Genomic DNA, 21,146 nt, shown 5'->3' with positions numbered 1-21,146 from the left:
AAGCTTACCGGAAACTTGCAAGAACGCCAACATAATCTTAATCCATCAGAAAGGGAACGCCAAGGACTCATAGAAATAGACGACGAAATTATAGATCAGTTTACTGTCCGTTGCCTACAAAGCATTTACTAGGTAATCGCAAATAGAATCAGGAACACCTTAAACTTCTGTCATCCAAAGGCCAAGGCACCATTTCGTGGAGGCTACTGAAAAATAGACAATATTCACACTATAAATCATGTGATCCAGAAATGTGGGGAATATAATCAACCATTATATTTAGCTTTCATTGATTACGAGAAAGCGTTTGATTCATTCGAAACCTCAGCAGTCATGCAGCCGTTACGGAATAAGAGTGTAGACGAGCCATATGTAAAAATACTGCAAGATATCTATAACGGCTCCACAGCCACCGTAGTCCTCCATAAAGAAAGCAACAAAATCTCAATAAAGAAGGGCGTCAGGAAGGAAGATAGGATCTCTCCAATGCTATTCACAGCGTATTTACAGGTGGTATTCAAAGAACTGGATGGGGATGAATTAGGGATAAGAGTTAATGGAGAATACCTTAGTAACTTGCGATACGCTGACGATAATGCCTTGCTTAGTAACCCCGGGGACTAATTGCAATGCATGCTCACTGATCTGGACAGGTAAAGCGGAAGGATGGGTCTAAAAATTATTCTGCGGAAAACTAAAGTAATGTTTAACAGTCTCGGAAGAGAACAGCGGTTTACGATAGGTAGCGAGGCACCGAAAGTGTTAAGGGAATACATCTACTTAGAGCAGACAGTGATCACGGACCCGAATCATGAGACTGAAATAATCAGAAGAATAAAAATGGGCTGCGGTGCGTTTGGCAGGCATTCTAAGATCATGAACAGCAGGTTGCCATTATCGCTCAATAGAAATGTGTACAACAGCTTCATCTTACCAGTTCTCACCTATGGGGCAGAAACGTGGAGGCTTACCAAAGGGTTCTACTTAAATTAAGGACGACACAACGAGCTATGGAAAGAAGAATGATAAGTGTAACGTTAATGGATAAGAAGGGAGCAGATTGGGGGAGGGAACAAACGTGAGTGAATGACATCTTAGTTGAAATAAAAAAACGAAATGGGCATGGGCAGGGCATGTCATGAGGAGGGAAGGTAACCGATGGTCATTAAGGGTTACGGACTGGATTCCAGGAGAAGGGAAGCGTAGCAGGGGGTGGCAGAAAGTTAAGTGGGCAGATGAGATTAAGAAATTTGCAGGGACACCATAGCCACAATTAGCAAATGACCGGGGTAGTTGGAGAAGTATGGGAGAGTCCTTTGCCTTGTAGTGGACGTAGCCAGGCTGACGCTGATGATGATGATGATGTCACTGCCACAAGTAGTGTGTAACAATATCTTTAATATATTGACTGGTCTTAGGCACTTTGCCTTGAGGTATTTAATCTAAGGGATAAACTTTAACTTCGAGTCAAGGCATACTCCAAAAAATTTGTGCTCGATAAATACAGGCAAAAAATGCACGCCCTGCAGGTCAATGACAGAGTGTGCAGCTAAACCTCTCTTTCGAGAGAAAAGCACGCGAGTGCTATTTTCAGCTTTGAACCTGAAGCCATTCCCGTCTGCCCATTTTGACATTTTGTTAACCGCAAACTAGACTTGTCTTTCACAGATGGTCAGAATGCAACGCTTAAAACCTATCTGTACATCTCCGACGCAAAGAGAGTAAGAAATTGTTCGTGGTATGGTAGAACGAAGCGAGTTCATTTTAGCAATAAACAGTGTGCAACTCACGACACCTCCCTAAGGTATACCAGTTTCCTGTATGAAAAGTCTTGACAACGTGTTCCGAAGTTCAATACGCAAAGTATGCTTTGAGAGGTAACTTTCTGTAGGATTCAACGTCTTGCCACATAACCTTATAGAAGATAGGTCTTGTAGTATTCAATAGCGCCATGTCGCATCATAAGCTTCATATAAAAAGGACTGACAAAGAATATTGTTTGTGGACAAATTTATCTCTTATAATTGCTTCTATTCGAATAAGGTGATCAACTGTTGATCTGCTTTCTCTAAACCCACCCTGATCTGTATCTAGCGTATTGTTATTTTCCAGATAATACAGAAATCGTGGATTAATCATTTTCTCGAAAAGCTTAGAGGCACAACTGGTGAGTGCTATTGGTCTATAGCTGGATACTAAAGATGGGTCCTTTACTGTCTCTAGTATAACAATTACTATAGCTTCCTTCCATGCGGAAGGTATGTATCCGTCAACCCATATTCTATAAAAAGGGAGAGTGATGTCATTTGACTGGGGGTGACGGATAAACTCTGTCATCTCCAGCTGAGGAGTTGCTACAGCTGTTCAAAGCATCCTTAAGGTCGGCAAGAGGAAAGGGACGGTTGTAGGGTTCATCGTTACCACCGTTACGATTCAATGCCTTTCTTTCTGCCATAGCATTACCTATAAGGAAAGACACGCAGTAGTGAGCCGAACTAGGTACATTTTCAAAGTGGATGCCAAGGGCGTCACCCTCGTCTGCCTAACTTTCCCCTTGATCATTCAACTAAGGAAGTGAATTCGATTGTCGGCGATATAATTTTCACAAGCTCTCCCGAAATTTAGCATCATTCATATCAGAATTGATTCCTGAAAGGACCCTTTCCCAGCTTTCTCTACGGGCTTGACGTCGTATGCGCCACCACTTGAATTTCATTTGCCTAAAATTTGTAAGGTTGACTATTGTTGGCGAACGACGCAAACAGCCCCAAGCTTTGTTTTGATTTTTCCGTGCATTTTACATGAGTCCTTCCACCAAGGAATTTGTTTCTTGGTTGCAGAGCCATGTGTCTGCTTTATACAATTTATCGCCACATCAATTATGACAGCAGTAACAAATTAGACATCATCATCTATACTTCGATTATCAATATAATTGCGAGATGCGTATGCAAGTTCCCGATATTGTTCTCAATCTGCACTCTCTGGCTTCAACGGTGGCGGATAAGGATTATGTCCCAATTATTCTGCCGTATTTAGAACAATAGGATAGTGATCACTTCCATATGGGTTCTTCATCACTGACCATAAGAAATGTGGCAGAAATGAAGGAGAACAAATTGCTAAGTCTATTGCAGAGACGTGTTATGGTTAGCACTGTAGAAGGTAGGCTACTTCTTACTGAAGGGGCAGGTACCTGTTGACAGTAGGAAATTTTCAATGAGGCGATCTCTGGCATCACACCGGGAGTCGGCCCAGAGCGTATTGTAGGCATTAAAATTCCCAAGCACCATGTAGGGCTCAGGTAGCTGAGATATCAAGTTCTCCAAAACCAAACTATTCTGGTGGAATATATAACGAGCAGAGTGTTACGGTCCTGTTGAGCAAAAAAATGGAGGACGCTTAAGCTTCGCCTGCAAGAGTGGAACGCGATAGCGTTATTCTCTCGGCATGCTCTTGAGTCGCACAAAGACACGCAGTGAGCGCCGAGCAACGCAGCGTTCGGCGCGTCAACGAAACGTGCGCCTGAGCAAGCGGAACGAACCAAAGAAGGAGAAAGGAAGGTTCTCGGAAGGAGAAACAATCTACGCGAGCCAAACGGCGTGATCGGCATGAACAGCCGGGCTGCGACGCGCCATGAACGCGGACGCGATTATGGGGTGATGGTGGTGTTGGAAAAAAATTTATCATTGAGAGGGAAGAGGGGAGTAAGGAAAAGGGTAGGGTGGGAGGGATGCGGTCGAGTGGGTCCCTATTGCAGGACACCAGTGATCCTGGCTACCCTATCCGCCTGGTCCAAGAGGCCCCTTTGGGCCCCCAGCCCCGACCGGGCGAGGAGGATTTCCCACGTCTCCCTATTGTAGGTAAGCATCTCAGGCGAGTACGCTTCTCGTGGTCTTTTTGTACATTCCCACGTCACATGTGGCAGCGACGGCCACGCACTGCACCATGGACAAGCGCCGGGATGTAGTGTGGGATTCCTGTGGTGTGCTCTTCCAAAGTGGGGATAGGTGTGTGTCTGTATTCTTCTGCATGTGCGGGCTTCTTGTACCCCCAGTTGCCGATGCGGAGGGGGCAAGGCGCTCTCTCGTGCGACTTTGGTGTTCGAGGATGTCTCGGGCTGTAAGTGGACTATCTTGGAAAGGGCTGTGGTTCCCCGCTCGGTTTGTGAGTTCTCGAGCTAGGGAGTGTGCCCTCTAATTGCCTGGGATGCGCTCGTGTCCTGGACGCCATATGATTGCATGTTCTTCTTGGAGTGCGTCGCCTAAGATTCTCAGCGCGATTCGTGGCAATCTGCCTTGCATGTACATTCTGCATGCTGCTTGAGAGTCGGAGATAACCAGTGCCGAGTGCCCGGCGCTGTCGCTGTGTTTGATTGCCATCGCGATTGCTGAAGCTTCAGCAGTGGCTGTGCATGTTGTGTTTATTGAGGCTGTTATTTCGGCTCTTTTCCGCTGCGTGTTGCGAACTGCTACTATGACGTGTCCTCTAGCAGTCCGAGCGGCGTCCGTGTATTGCACTTGATTATTCCCAAAGCTTTTGATAAGTTGCTTGGGTCGGGCTTGTCTTCGGCCTTTGTGGTATTCGGGATTCATGTTCTTTAGTATCGGTGTGGCTTGTATTTGCTTCCTGATGTGGCCTGGTATCTGGTGGATTTCGTCACGGCAATATTGCGGTTGCACCGAAAATCTTAGTTCAGTCAGTAGTTGTTGTCCGGCTTGTGCGAGACACAGGCGCTCTGTCTGATTTATCATAACCGCTGCCTTGAGTTCTGCAAAGGTGTTGTAAACTCCTGTGTCGTGTAGTCTTTCATTTCCGGTGTTCACCGGTAATCCTAACGCCTCCTTGTACGAGTACCGTATGATCTGGTCCACCATCCACCAAGTCCATCATGTTATCCGGCTGATGACAAAAGCTTGAACGAGTCGTATCGTTTCGTTTTCGCATAGACCTCTCCCTTTCTTTGTGATTCTTCCTATTAGTCTTGCTATTTGCTTCGTTGTCACTTTCAGGGTCGCGATAGTGTGATCCGCTCGCCTGTTGCTTTGGATCCAGAGGCCCAAGACGCGAACCTTGGTCTTGTCTGGAAGCACTCGGTTCTCTAGTTTGAGGTGCAGGTTAGGCCCGTTGCGGTAGTTTCGTCCATGGACTCTGATCCATTCGGACTTTTCTGGTGCAAAGACCATGCCGTGTTCTGCCGCGAAGTGTTGGACGGTGTTGATGGCTTCTTGTAGGGTGCTTTTTTCGTGGCCTAACGATCATTTGTGCATTCATAAGGTGATATCATCCGCATAGAGCGCAAATTTGAAATCTTGGATTTGATGCAACCTTCTTACCAAATTGCTCATGCCAATGTTAAACAATAATGGCGAGAGTAAAACTCCCTGTGGAGTTCCTTTGCAGGGGAGATTGAGCTTGGGTGATCGCGTGTCTTCTAAACCTATCGTGGCAGTCCTCTCAGTTAAGAAGGATTTGACGTAGTCAAAAATTCTCTTTCCGCATCATATTTCTTCTAGTTCCTCCATGATGAGCTTATGGGACATAGTGTCGAATGCGCTCTTTAGGTCCAACGCCACCACTATGTTTTCTTGACGAGTCGCCACGTTGTTTATTACTTCGTCTTTTACCCTAATGAAAACATCCTCTGTTGAAAGGTGTTTGCGGAAACCGTACACGTACACCGATAGGAGGTTGTGACTTTCGATATAATCTGTTAACCTGGTGAGTATTACTTTTTCAAAACAGCTTCCCAAGACATGACGTAAGTGAGATTGGTCTCAAGTTCGGAATAGTTTAATGTTTTCCCGGTTTAGGGATTAGGACTATGGTGGCTTGCTTCCAATGCTGTGGAATGATACCAGTTTCCCATATGCCCTTGTTGAAGTAGTCGACTAGTCGTCCAAATTGCTCATTGCTGAGGTTGCGCAACATCGCGTTGGTGATGCCGTCCCCTCCGGGTGCTGTGTTTCGTTTGATGTCCTATGCCGCTGCATACAGTTCCGCAACCGTAACGAGCTCATCTAGAGGTTTGTTTGTCGGCCCTTTGCAGCTGAGAGATTCGACGCTATCGCCCCCTGTTTTAATGTATTTGTCCCAGAGCGCTTCGATAAGTTTATCGGTGTCACCTTTGTATTCACCAACTAGGGTGCGTATCGTTCTCGCTGTTGCCGTCTTTGTAGAGTCCGGGTCTATCATGCTACGTAAGATAGCCCATTTCTTAGGGGTGGATAGCGTCCCTCTCAGTGAATCGCAAAATTAGAGCCAATTTTCAGCTTGCAGCTCTCTGGCATACTCATTTGCTTTTTCTGTTAGCATTGCTATTCTTGCCCTGTTTTCTGTTCAGTCTGAGTTTTCCAGCGCTTGGTTAAGCTGCGCTGGCCCTCCCACAGGTGCAGCAGGTGTGGGTCGACTGCAGGTGTTTTCGCGTTAATGGATATGTTTCATGTTGTCGCTTCGTGCGCGACTTTGAGTTCCTTTGCCCAGTCCTCAGCTGTGTTGGGGGTGTTGTGGACATTGGATATTTCCTGTACGCCGTCCAGTTTCAGAGTCTCGCCTGCTTTGGTGGAAGTTTGAGAGGGGGTGTGGTCATTGAATAGCCAATAACATAGTGGTCACTTCCCAGATTTGCATTCAAATTTCTCCATTGCCGATCCGCAATGTTTAGCGTGAAGGTTAGGTCGGCGTAGGTGTCCCCGCACACGCTATTTTCTAATCTAGTGGGTGTTAGTGGGAGAGTTACTAGTTCTAGATCACATTTGTCTGTAATTTCTACCAGGCTTCTGCCTTTGGGGGTATCTCGTCGGTATCCCCAATTGGTGTGGGGAGCGTTGAAGTCGCCTAAGAGTACAAATTTGTCTTTTCCTCCCAGGTTGCCTAATACGTATTCAATAATTGCCGCAAAGTCCGGTCGACGTTTCCCGGAGGGCTGTATACGTTGCAAATAAAGGTCTTTGCTCTCCCTTTCTTCGATGTGTGTGTTTCAATGATTTGGTGCTCCGTTGCGCATTGAGCGACATAGTGTGAGCTCACCGCTATTCCTTTATGCACTAATGTAGCAACCAGCGGGTATTGCTGATTCGTAACTGTGTAGTAATCCCTTAGCTTGACTGTACCCTTTCCTACTTCTTGGAGGCATATAATATCAGGTTTGTTGATGGCCGAATCGATGTGAGTCTGTAGCGCTGCCGCTCTTCTTTGGAAAGAGCGGCAGTTCCAGTGCCATATCTCAGCGGTGTCTACGGTTCTGGGCGTTTTAATGGCCACTGTTGATCACGCTTTCGACGTCCGTCCAGTCCGAGATTTTGCCATTCTTGGCTTTTCTAGCCGACGGTGCGCTGGGGTTGCTATTCACTCTTTTACGCAGTGGTTTTTGTCGGGCTAGCGTTTCTTCTACGCATCCTTTAAGTCCCTGTAAATCAGCGTATAGTTCTTAGAAGTTTTGGATGCTTTGCATATGTTGCACTAGGAGTTGTAGTGTTCTGTCCCTAGTGGGTGTCGCTTTCGTGTTTTCTTGTTGTGCCGCATGTGCGCGTTTTGCTTGTTCCGCCTTAGTTGTAAGTTGGCTTTTAAGTGCGGTGATCTCCAGCCTAGGTTCTTCTAAGCTTCGCTTGAGTTACCTATTTTCTAGTACAATTTTTGGTATTCTGGGTTCGATGTTATGGGAGCCGTGGTACGAACCATCCCCCCCCAGCTCACTTTGTTGTCGGTGGGTTAGTTCTTTCTTGTTGGAGTGGTAGATCTTTGCCTGGACCCTGTAAGAATGGGCTGGCGGTTGGAAGTGGGGTGGTCTGAAGAGTCAGAGTCCTTATGTCGCCTTCTTCGCTCTCTTGATCGGGATCGCTGTCGTCGTGGCGACACCGCTTGTAGCTCTTCTTGTCGCTTTAATTGTGGCCATCCGTCGTCGTCCGTTTCATCCGTGTCGTCGTACCACCGTGGCCTTGGTACAGACTCCTTGATCGGAGTTTTGAGTAGTCTGGAGGAAGATTTCCTATGCGTTTTGTTGTTCTGTCGTGGCTGTTTGTACCGTTTCTTGCAGTCCTTCGAACAGGCAAGATGCTCCTCACCACAAGTGGAGCAGGTGGGTTTACATTCGTGTTCCGGCTCTGGCTCCTTAGTGCCACATTTGCTGCATACAGAGGTATGGGGTTGAGGGCACACGTCTGTCCTGTGACCTGTTTGTTGCAGGTGTTGCAGAATTGTACGGTGTTCTTGAATGGGTAACAGGGCATTTCCCCTCCCATGTAGTAGACAAAGCGTGGTATCATGGGGCCACGGAAAGTAATGATCCCTGTCTTTGTTTCCCCAAGCATGCACGTTCGTAGTATTTCCAGTCGTTGCGTTCTGATGCGCGGGTTGGCCTTGAGTGTTTCCGGACTCGTGTGCGGTGCCAATTCGTGCACTACACCTTTCTTTGTGTCTTCTCCGGCCGTCACGTAAGCGCTTACTGCGTGTTGTTTGCCGTTGATAACGAGCGTCGTTATCTTCCTGACTAAATCTGCTACCTCTTGTTTGGGAGTAGATATGATAAAGATGTTTGATCCTGGCTTTAGTCATAAAAGGAAGTGTTCCCCTCTCACCTTCCTTTGTGTGGCCATGATGACCGGTTCGGAAATCTGCGGAGCCATCAAGTCTTTAATTGGTAGCCGTTGATGTGGTCGAACTAGTATTTTGAAGTCTTCCTTTGGTAACGGAGGTAGTCTGTTGACTCGTGGCTTTTTCTTCATCGGCGGTTTCTTGGCTGGTCCGAGGTGCTGGCTCGACGAGGCGTGGGCACGCCCTGCTCCCATGGCTTTTCTTCCAACTCTTGCGAGAGCCTTCTTCTGGCGAACAGTTAACACCGTTTGCCAGTCTCCTTCTTTGCCCTCCTCCTGCCCGACGCGTGTAACGGGCATGTCGGTGTCTTGCAGGATGATACTATCCCTTTCGTCGGTGTCTTGGTACTCCATTTGTTCCCGGTCCAGGTCCGAGAGCGTCGCTCGTACTTTTAGTGATTCGTGCGAGCTGGAAGCTTCAATGTAGTTTGGTTTAGGCATGCTCGTCGTAGCGTTCGTCGCCTCCGTGGGCGTCGCAGCTCTGGACGCAGCCGCCGTAGCCATCTGCTGCGGCAGCGCGCACGGCGTCTCCCGCGCAGCAGCCGCCGCCGCCGTAGTCGGCGTAAGTGTTAGCAATCCGCACACGTGTGGCGGACACGTCCTGGCCCGTATTTACGAAAAGACGAAGCGCTAACCGCTAACATTGGTATGTGCAGAGTCCTTAGATGTTCCAGAACCACATATTCCGCACGAAATCCAGGACATCGTAGGAAAAACTGGTCAAAAGATAGAAAAATGTAGGGGAAACGTACTTCGCTACTTGTGAAACTGTGACTTCTGCAAGTTACATAGTCATAATTACCAATATACACCGCAGTATAACTTTCTACGGCACGTTTGTAAGGCAACACCGCATTCACTAGAGGCGATTTTGTCTCGTTTTGAAGGAACGAACCCGGGGCTGAGTGGTAGCGTCTCCATCTCACACTCCGGAGACCCTGGTTCGATTCCCACCAGCCCATCTTGGAAGATGTTTTTTTATTTATGAAGTGCCTTCTGGGATTTATCGCTCACGGCGAACGCCGACGCCGACACCGACGCCGATGACACCGGCTTTTCTGTGACACGAGCTCCTTAACGCTGTCGCGTTAAAATCACGGAGCTCCATACAGAGCCAACCGCTCTGCTCAGCTCCACCTCGGCGTTCCGATCATGGGGCTGACGCCTCGATGGGATCGTCCTCTATCTCGCTTGGGAGCACCACGCAGACGCATGACTCCTCGCCAGCAGCACGGCACACATCGCAGGGGACGCTTTCCCACCAGACGCGCTACGGCGCAGCGATCACGTCAGCTGCGTCTCGCATCGGACGCTGCACCTAGGAATCGCGCTGTGAGCGGAAAGAGGAGCCGCGTCGCCTAAACACGACGGTTCGAGTGACGCACGCTGGAAGTTGGAAGGGGAGAGAGCAAGAAAACTTATTAAACGCAAAGGTATTGGGGCATCCTCGCACCGGTCCCCGCACGGCCCCAATGAGCTCAAACGAGACGAAGGGGAGAAGCGGGCGAGTGGCGCGCCACCTGTCAGGGCAACGCCGTACGTTGCGAGGAGGGGGCCTTCTGTGTCTGCCGCAAGATGGCTGTGCGTGTGCGCCAAGCGCAGAAGAAATGTAGCGGGAAGGTGTTTCGCTGCCCGTTTAACTGCGACTTCTGTAATTTACATGCTCATAATTACCGATATGCACCGCAGTATAACTTTCTATGGCATGTTTCTAAGACAACACCACATTCACTAGAGGCGCTTTTGTCTCGCTTTGAACCATCGAACTCATGGCTGAGTGGTAGCGTCTCCGTCTCACATTCCGGAGACCCTGGTTCGATTCCCATCTTGCAAGTTGTTTTTATTTATGAATTGCCTTCCGCCATTTTTTGCTCACGACCGACGCCGACGACACCGGCTTTCCTACGGCACGAGCTCCTTAACGCTGTCGGGTTAACATCGCGCTGATTAAAATACCATCAAGAGGAGTCTGTAATGTCACTTCTTCACTGGTTATCAAATTATCAGCAATTATCGCAACACCTCCCGATCACGTGCGAGCACCATCACGATCTTTTCTAACTATTAAGAACTGCTTAACAAAATTATTTGGCGATGGATTGAAATGCATTTCTTGTACGCAGAGAATCTTTCGCTAGAGGTGACAGATGGGTTCTTTGACGTCATCTGGGTTATTGATGAGACCTATGACGTTCCATTGTAAATTTGCACAGCCATATAAATTAAAAGTAAAATGAATTCTCTGCGTACTAAACAAAATGTTTAGCTCAAGCAGTTGGTTTTTGTGCTGCATTGAATCGACATTTTTCTTTTTTGGCGCGCTCAAGTGAGCCACGCCGCTCCCTCTGTGGAAGAGGCGCAGAGGGGCCAGGAGAGGTATCACCTCTTGCGAAGCGCTGTTTGCCCTTTCCAGGTGTACATAGGACGGTTTGTCACACTTCACTGCATGGGCAGTGGCCTTGAAGGCTACAGGCTGAGACCTCCTGGCCCTTCTTAGACGAAGGTGGAGCAGCGGCAGCTGCCTCCACCGAGGGGGCAGAAGTAGCTGCTACTGGCACACTGTGTGGCTCGGACAGCTGCTGGAGGCCGGTCCGGCGCAACCCCCACGCACGCCGTATCAGTATAAAAGGGTTTCACAAAAGAAAATCGCTTGCTTGCTTGATTAAATGAAATGTTCTCTTTCACTTGTAGGGTGATGATCTCCTTCTCTCTATTCCACGTCGGGCGCGAGTACGCAGGATCTCCATCACAGTTTGAGCAATTGAGCGAGGCGGGTCAGGTGTGCAATTTTCAGCTGCGTGTTCATTAGCACCACATATTGCGCAGGACATTCAGCCACGGCAGCGCTGTGAGCTACGACCAAACTTCTCGCACTTGAAGTATCTGCGAGGATTAGGAATATATGGTCTGACACGTATGTTTTGTAGCCAGCTCGGATATATTCTGAGAGTAAGCTGGAGCCAAATGGAGGGATTATGTGCTTTGTCGGTATTTACTGGTCATTGCGCGTTATCTCGATTCGCTGCACTTGGACAACATTTCGATCTTTCAATACATCAGGAAGTACATTTTGTCAAGAGGTTGCTGTCAGATACTGCACTCCCAATTGTGTTCAAGGAACGGTGTGAGGTTGCGGTTATAGATGTTTCACCAAAGAATACGAGGGTGTTTAACTTGCCATACTGGGCCTTGTTTATAACTTCTAGGAGAAGGTCTCCACTGCCCATTGTCGTGGCTTTGTAACCTGGCTCGATTGAATCCGTACGACACTTCGACACGAGGAAAGGTGATCTTAATATTGCTGTCATTTCTCGGCGTTTAGTGTGGATAATATGGAACCTTAGATAATTGTCAATGTTCTGCAAATCTGAAAGATTTCATCGGTGCGCCCTCTTTTGGAGATGACGATCGGGGAGGCGCGGAAACGATGTCGAAGCCATAAAATATTTGATTTCGGTAGCGACGCCAGCCGCCCACCACCGAGCCCAACAAGGGGACGCTACGAGACCCGAAGGAGTCGCAGACGTCAGCGGTACGTAACTACTATAACACAATATAACATGCCCAATGTTGGATACCAAGCAGCAGGCTAGCCCTTGCTGCCTCGGAAATTGCAAGTAAAAGGAAGTGAGGAGAACACAGGAAGGATCTAAAAGGGAAGCGAAAGACGAAGGTTCTATAGAGAGGAGAGAGACAGGAAAAGGCAACTAACCGATTTCCCTCGGGTGGGTTAGCTCGGGGGTGCCGTCTGCGTAAAGCAGAGGCCAAAGAGGTGCGTTTCCTCCGCCGAGGGGCCATAAAGCTCCAAGCACTGCTACAAACGATATGTTAGAATCTATCAACTGTCACTGCTAAGGTTGTGCTGGATTCACTGGGGCCATTACTTGATGTTTAATGAGCGGGGGAGCTATTTCCTACCTAAGGTTCCTCACGAGCATAAGCAAAGGCTTTCTCATTACGGATCGGTTATGGAACAGGTGAAACTGATCATATCATTTACGGTTGACTGGGTGGGATGTTTGCATGTCCGTTCAGAAAACGCATGAAACCAGAGTGCCACCTCTGAAGAATGAGTGACCATTTATTAGATTCTAAGCAGACTCTCCAGAGAAATGGTCCTGAAGGCATCAGTCACCAGGCGGATACGTAGATAGTGAACAGGATTTAGCATGGAGTAGCATTTTGACGCCCTATTGCCCCGGTATTAATGCATTATTATGCATTAAAAATAAATTAAATTATGGGGTTTTACGTGACAAAACCACGATCCGATTATGAGGGACACCATAGTGGGAGACTCAGGAATAATTTGGACCACTTGGGGTTCTTTAACGTGCACTTAAATCGAAGCACACGGATGTTTTCGCATTTCGCCCCCATCTAAATGCGTCCGTCGTAGCCGGAATTTGATCCCCTGGCCTCGTGCTTAGCAGCTCAACACCATAGCGACTAAGCAACCACAGTGGTTTTGTAGATATGCATGAAGCACTTCATGCCACTAACTCATGTTGGGTGCACAATATCCTAATATGTTCATTATCTTCAGGCACTTGCTTCCAACATAGTTTGTGTGTGATATGAATGTTATTTTAGTGTCAATAATGGTGCCTAAACATCTCTCTTCTCTGTTTAGAGGTAAGTGCTGACCATGCAGCTAAATATAGGTGCCTGGGAGAAGGCCTCAGGTTCCTGAAGAAAAGATGCAGAAGCTTTTGAAGTGATTTAGCTAAAGCCATTCTGTGACCATCTCGACATTTAATTCACAAGTTCAACCTGGCGCTCGCAGATTGTGAGGATTTGAGCCATATCTGCACGTCATCTACATAAGTGGAATAAGACATACTTCTTGAAATGAATGAAGGACAAGAATTCATGGTTACAATAAAATAAATACATATGAATACTCCACCTTCTGGTATCCCAGTTTCCTGAATCAATGGAATCAACAGAGCATTTCCAATCCTAGCACTTAAATCTCTCCCGTTAACTATATACTAACGTTGGAGTCTCACAGGTGGGAGGGAGGCGAAAAGGCCCATACTTTAGGCGGTGCCATTCCTCAAAGGCTGCACAGCTGGTTCGCTTTTGTAGTATATCGGTACATGACAACCTTTTAATAACGATTACCTATATTGACCATAAGAAGGGCATTCTCCGATCCACAGAAATTTGGTACAATAGAACTGTTTTTACGATAGCACACCACAAAGACCAACCCTTTGGCCAGCCCATTGCAGCTTTTACAGTTGCTTTCTTATCAAGCACACATCGCGCGAGCTATTGGCCGCGTTCAAGACTGCGGTTACTACTCACTAGCGCAGGCCTTGCTGCACCGTAGGGCTGGGCTTTCGCCCATTAAATTGCCCGACGCCAACATTCAAACTTGCCAGCGAATGTAGCGGCAGGTTTTACAGAAATCGCAACAGCTAGAAAGTACTTTGACCAGACCTTTATATGGTTGTTGTGGAAGTCAAGTTTAATGCAACAGTCATGTTCGAGTTATATTGTAATAGTATTACAGCAGGAGGCCCCAGAGTTTAGAAAGAAACTGCCAGAGGGACCTCCTATGATTACATAAATAGGATTATTACACAAAAATAGCAAAGAAGTACGGCAATGTGAACAATAAGAATAATAATTAGGCAAGTTGATTATCTATAAGAGGAAATTGAATACACATTTTAATGGCAATGTTAATTATGCAAAAAAACATGAAAAATAATCGGAAGTGTGTGAAGAAGCATAATAACAATGAATATCAACAAGAATAACCAACCCGACATGAGAGACGAAGCTCGTTTCAATATCAATAATATTAATTACTTATACAAAAGGAAAAGGTATACAGCAAAATGACGTACATATTGATAGTTAATTAAGAAGTTAATATGAGTCGGCTAATTCCGGAATGAAACATTTCTTGGTGCGCGTGGACAGTATGAAAGTTGCGTGATGATATTATTTCGAAAGGTAATAAATACCATACAGCTATGCCAGAGAAGTAAGGTGTTCAGGATCAATACATTCAATGAAGATGTCGTGTGCGATGAGCCTATATGCAATTATAGATAGTTTCTGATGGAATAATTGTAACGGGAGAATGTTAAGTTTAGGGAATGGTGACCTGCAGGACAAACCAAATGGGCTGAAAGTCAATTGTCCCATTGGTTGGTATTGAAGTCGCTGCAGACATGCAATATGCGTAGAATACTTATTGGCCCACGACCATACATAATACGAAAGATGGCTATGAATATCAGGAAAATACAAAGATCGTACGATGCTAGGTGGAAAATAAGTTCTTCTCTTGGCGATAATGTGGATGCTAAATGCAATCTTTTCTACAAGTGATCAGGCGTGACCATGAAATTTTAGCTCACTATCTATGATGATGCCGAGGAACCACGCTTCGTTCGAAACCTGTATGACGGAATCACCAATGTGAACAGAAGGTGGGACGTGGATTAGATTTCGCTGCGAATGGAAAAGATAAATGTGGTTTTAGTGTGAATAATGTGCAGATGATTACGTTGGCACCATAATGCAATATGTTTTAAGTAAGTGTCAAGGTTAGACTGGAGTGTTACAATTGGTTTACTGGATATAAAGATGGTCGTTTCGTCAGCGTAAAGTATGCACTTGGTCTTAGCAAGAGCAGTAGGTAGGTCATTAATAAGCACGAAAAATAGAAGTGGGCCGAAAATTGATTCCTGTGGGTCTCCTACGTTAATTAGCTTGGATGATGAGAGATGTCCGTTAACCTGTATCATTTGAGACCGGTTACTCAAGTAGTCTCTAATAAAGTTTAGTGGAGGACCAGATATACCAAATGATTCGAGTTTAACAAGTAGTATGCGATAGTTTATCCTGTCGAATGCCTTCGTCAGATCAATGAATACAGAACCCACAAAAAACCTCTGTCAATAGCTTGCTTGATTTTTTTCTGTTAGGGTGATAAGTGCCAGTTCGCTTGAATATCCTTGGTGAAATACGAATTGCTGTGGAGACAAAAGATCAAATTTCTTTAAGTAGACCAATAATTGAGTGTGAAATAGCTTTTCAATCACTTTACCAAAAAAAGGAAAGATACAAATTGGCCTGTGATTCCCCACTGAAGTTAGGTCACCTTTCTTGAAACCAGGAACTATTCTACCAGCTTTGAGACAGCTCGGAAACACCCCTGCAGAGAACAGTTTCTTAATTATTAGCGCCAAAACTTACGATATTTCATGCGAAATTAGTTTTACTTTACAAGGATAAATGTGGTCTAAGCCAGCGCTTGTAGTCTTCAATGATATGATGACCTGGTGAACTTCATCTGCAGTCGTCGAATACAGATAAAAGGAATGACTGCACCGAGGTATATCAGGTAAAGGAGCCTCCAGCTGCTGCGTATCCATAGACGCACAAAAATGCTAACTGAATGCTAACGCATTCAGTTAGCATTTTTAGCCTCTTTAGCCTCTTTAGCTAAGAGGATCCGTGTCCATTTCGTCGCCTTACTTTATTTTTGTTGTGGTCTCTGAACCATCATTTTTATTCAGAAAATGTAATATTTTCCAGAAGCGTGTCGTGTTGCTTGTGTTTTTTACAAGACCGTGGTAATAATTGCTCTCAGCGCGTCTTAATAAAGAGGATAGTGGTCAATAGCAGCCGTTACCGTTTTCTAGCGGACAAGCAATATGCGTTTTTATTTTTATTTTTGTTCGTGGGCACTCATTGCCTTCTCTCACTCTTTCTAAAAAGAAACAGTTTGAGTGCAATGCCGCTTGTCTCACAAAATTCGGGCAGAGCTCGTCTAGGGGCGCTATAACGTAAAGCTATTTTGAACTTTTCTATTCCAATTCTACGATCAGCCCTCTGCGAATGGTAAAAAACTTTCCTGGACCACCCTCTTCATCTGTCTGTTACATGACGTCAGGAAAACCGCGATAGCTCTACATCTGATATGACGTTTACTCACTGATAATGCATGATTTGACCAAAAGCAAGAAAAATAGTTATTTCTGATTCGACGCCTTTTCGCCATTAGCCCTCGGTTATTCGTGAAAAGTTTTCGGGCTGCACTCACTTCACCTGCCTGTCTGGCGACGTCACAAAACCGCGAAAACTCACCGCGTCAAAGTGAAGTGTACGCGTTAAAGATGCATTAATATGCCGAACAAAACTGAATTTTCTTCTGAACAGCCACATGCTGCCCCGTTCCGAAAGGAATAAAATATGGCTGCCGCCGATCGCTCAGGCACTGGCTGCTCGCACCGGCCGGAGAGCGTGCGTTTCTTTGCATATAATAAAACATTTTGCGTGGCCGTGTAACGTTTCCGAGCACTTTCGGCGCGTTTACGACTTCGTTCTGCCAATTCTTTTTTGCTAAGGATCCGTTTTAGCGTCATTATTAAGCTTCCGTTGCACGCCACCGCGACTTTCCACCAGCCACCACAAGCTAAGTAAAAAAAAAAAAAAAAAACGGACCAATTGCAGACGCCAGCACCACCCTCCTCACGCGGTTATCGATTTTCAGTGCAGTGGCTCGGCCTCATCGAATTCCTCCACACTTGAGTGTGCTCCTCGCCTATTGTCGACCAATTAGGTAAGGCAAGCTGCTCAGTGTAGGCAATGTTATTTATTTTTCAAGCAACGAAAAATTACCTCCTATGAACGAGGAGAGTGTTTGATTGGTCTGTTCAGACAACCCTGCGGGTCACCACCCGATGTTTGCCTCGGCGGTTATGCCAATTTGACGTCAGGAGATTGGAATAAAAACACATTGGAATAGTTTTACGTTATAGGGTCCTAGGATGTCTATTCAAGTATACGAATAGCCGAATCGCGCTATCTGCGAGGTGTGTCAGGCTTCCCTCTGGCACCGATGGATGGATGGATGCTTTGAGTGTCTTCTTCGGAACGGGGCGGAGGGTTGCGCCACCAAGCTTTTATTATACACCCTAATGTCTTACCTATGTTAAAAAAGAAAAAACAGAAAAGGGAAAAAAGCCTACGATGAATTGCAATAACCAAACTTTTTGAACTCCTCTTGTGAACTTTGTTCTTGCGTGCCTGCGTTCTTTGTCGTTTTCCTATTTTTCTTCTAGTAATATTCCAAGCACTGCTTACTAATCATTACTGTGTAAATGTTTGCTTTCCCCCTACTCTCCGTGAACGCAAGGGCTTCAAGGAGGCCAGAGATGCCTAAATCGACCGCTGGAAGATATCTTCACATTCTAATAAAACATGCTCCATCCTTTCCTTACCTTTACCGCAGCCAAGCACATGCGTCTTCTTCCTTCTTATATCGCGCTTTAGAAGTGCGTGTTCTAAGGCCTCTTGATCTCTCTTCAAAAGCTTCCCTTTGAGCTATTATAAATTGTTTTTTTTTTGCTGATTTTGTTTTTCCTCTTAAGTAGTTACTCATAGCAGGTTTCTTTTCCATTGCCGCCACCCACGACATTATCTCAGCCTCTCTGACTTTCCGCTTGATGTTCTTTGTTGCCAGGTCGCCTACTTGCTGGTAAGCTTCCTAGTTTTTTTCCTCCACTGTGAATCAATGCTTTTTCCATTACATATCCTCTCGGATATCCTCCCTGTACATGCTGCGCCTTCCAACGGCGCAGGCGCGAAGTTCGCACATACCTATAGTGACAGTGAGATAAATTGGCATCAAAGGGGTTTATTGAACAGCGGCACATAGCCAGGGGCATGTGCCCACGCCAAGCGCCTACATTACTGAGACTGCACTACCTTCGCGATCCACCCACATTTTCGAGGTGGACGGCTGCACAGTCAGGAAGCAAACTGGTTTGTCAATGGCAAGAATGCTATTCGCATTGAAAATTACAACGCGCGAGACAGCCGCCGGATCCCTGCTGCGTACTTTCTAGTCTTTTCTGTGTAGCCGTGCCAGGTGGCTGCAAGCAACCGCAATGTAGAAGGGAGGATGTTCAGCGCAGTGAACCTACCAGTGATGGTGAGATTGTACACTTGGGCCACCCGCTCAGCCACGAACCGGGCCATGTACTCCTCCGGCTGCAAGAGACATACGCGACACATATTAAGACTTTCCAGACGATTGACACAGGAAGCCAGCCGCAAAACAGAACGTACATCAAGGATTTCGGTATCGCCATTTTAGCTTTACCTATCGTGAGTGACTGTGAAATGCGTGACATTCTGCCGGCAACGTAACGCCATCACAAAACGCATGACAGTACTGTTACGTTCACCTGAAGTGCCGTTTCGCACTTTTAAAGATGCCATCTAACATCAGAAGACGCAGCTTTTGACGAGAAAACTAAATACATGTGCTTCGATTAAGGACAACGGCAATATACAGGGTGCCCCACTATATCATGCACGAAGATTTAAAAATACGCCAATGCCACGTAGCTGGACAGAACAAAGGTAATGCTGTTTGCCGCCACTTGAAGGTACTCGGATTATTTTGTTGCATTCCGCCTAATTACATAATTAGTCTTAGTTAATTAGTCACCTTCTCAAGTATTCTAATTAGATGAAAAGTGTGAATGAGAAAATTGTAGGCGAACATGAAAAACTCCCGATACTAGCTGCTTGCTCTTGCTCAATACGTGCTACATGAAAGTATTTTTCCGACCGTGAAAGAAGCTCGCAAACACACGCCAAATTTCTGCGTGACTGGCCGTTCGAGGCACTTTGCGTGTATTCGCAGGCTTCTTTAACGCTTCTTTCACCCTTGGGGTAATATACAGCAGGTCTTCTAACATTACTAATAACTGCGTGTGCTGTATTATTTTTTGTAAACATATGGGGACACGCCGATTTAGCGAAGTCTCACACGCGCCATTATAACCACGTATCATCAAGCCTTCAAGTTGAACACACCATTCTGGGTGTCGACCCACCAAACAACCTTTGGAGATCGAGCTATCTTCCCGTTATCTAAGCACGTTCGTATGAAGCACTTCCTGTCCCTACTCCAAATCCACTGAGAAATTGAAATATCGATTCACTTGGACATTATGCGATAAGGTGCTGCCCTCGAGACAATAGGTGCAGAATGGCTAGAGAATAGTTCAGGTAACCCGCCATGGTGGCAGTAGATTTGACGCTGTGCTGCTAAGCCCGATGGTAGAGCTTCGAATCCTGGTCACTGCGGCCGCATTTAGACAGAAATGAAAGAAACACCCGCGCGCCTTGCATTCGGTGCACGCTTCTTCAACTACGGCGTGCCTCATAGTCATGTCGTTGTTTTGGCACGCGAAACCCCAGAACTTAATTTATAGCTTCATGAGTGCACCCTGCATAGTGAACATCTTTCCATATCACTTTGTCCGTAGACCAGTCCCGATATTGCCAGATGTGATGTTTAGGACAAATTGATTAGAGTTTCCGCACAGCAGGCGGCATACAGGCACTGGGAAATGAAGCCTCAGCGTAGGTTGAGGATTCCTCAATAGTATTAAATTGCAAGAATACCGTGAATGGTAGAGACAGCTTTGCCTTAAAATGTAGGTCGTGAATGTTGGCCTCCTCAGGCTGTGACGGAATCAAAATCAGAATGGGTTTTATTGTGATGATTAGAAAGATTACAGGGTGCTAACATACAAACGGAAGTCCTGAACTCATACAGTGCAATGGCACCTCTTTTCTAAACTAAACACAATAAAGCGCAGATTACAGCAAGTTAAGTTAAAAATTTAAAAAAATTAGGGGGTTTTACGTGCCAAAAACACTTTCTGATTATGAGGCACGCCGTAGTGGAGGACTCCGGAAATTTTGACCACCTGGGGTTCTTTAACGTGCACCTAAATGTAAGTACACGGGTGTTTTCGCATTTCGCCTCCATCGAAATGCGGCCGCCGTGGCCGGGATTCGATCCCGCGACTTAGTGCTCAGCAGCCCTACACCATAGCCACTGAGAAAACATGGCGGGTCCAGTTATCTTATGAGGTTTACGTGCCAAAACAACGATCTGATTATGAAGCACCCCGTAGTGGGCTACTCCGGAAATTTGGACCACCTGTGGTTCTTTAACGTGCACCTTAACTAAGTGCACGGGTGTTTTCGCATTTCGTCCCTACCCGTATGGCCGCCGCCGTAGCCGGGATTCGACCCCGCGACGAGGTCACGGGATTGAAGCCCAACACCATAGCCACATAGCAGATTACAGCAGTTGCAACAAATCGTGAACAAGGAGAAATTATACGTTTATAGCAAAAGTAGCACAATTAAAGAATTTATTGTCCATAAATAAGAAGCATACAAAGGAGCAGTGTAGTATAATCTCCTTAAATACTCATCAGTCAACAGTATAAATGACATGACGTAAGTAGCACAATCGACGAACTCGAATACATGTGCACAACAAGTACATCGAACAGCAATATTGTGGTATTCAAATAAAAACGAAATGACGGCGCAGTTAAAGAATGATTATTAGTGTGAACTAAGCATTGATATTGGACAGAATATATCTTTTTGTTTCTTAATTTTGTGAGTTTTGGATGGATCTAAAAGAGGATTTAAGCTAGAGATAAATAATGAGAATGCTCTTTGTGGATCTTTTGTATATAAGATGCG

General features: G+C 46.0%; 1 protein-coding gene across 1 annotated transcript in view; it reads right to left on the bottom strand.

Moving 5' to 3' along the window:
* The window catches only part of LOC140217274 (uncharacterized), a 64,856-nt gene that overhangs the window by 23,392 nt on the left and 20,318 nt on the right, over positions 1–21,146 (bottom strand). Inside the window, exon 2 of the mRNA XM_072287683.1 lies at positions 18,548–18,614. Within this exon, the coding sequence (XP_072143784.1) occupies positions 18,548–18,614 (67 nt within the window). The remainder of the gene's footprint in view (positions 1–18,547; positions 18,615–21,146) is intronic.

Source organism: Dermacentor andersoni, chromosome 4, assembly GCF_023375885.2.
Source record: "Dermacentor andersoni chromosome 4, qqDerAnde1_hic_scaffold, whole genome shotgun sequence".
Classification (NCBI taxonomy): Eukaryota; Metazoa; Arthropoda; class Arachnida; order Ixodida; family Ixodidae; genus Dermacentor; species Dermacentor andersoni.
The sequence above is the reverse complement of the archived record's forward strand: the minus strand, read 5'-3'. Positions and strand labels throughout refer to the sequence as shown.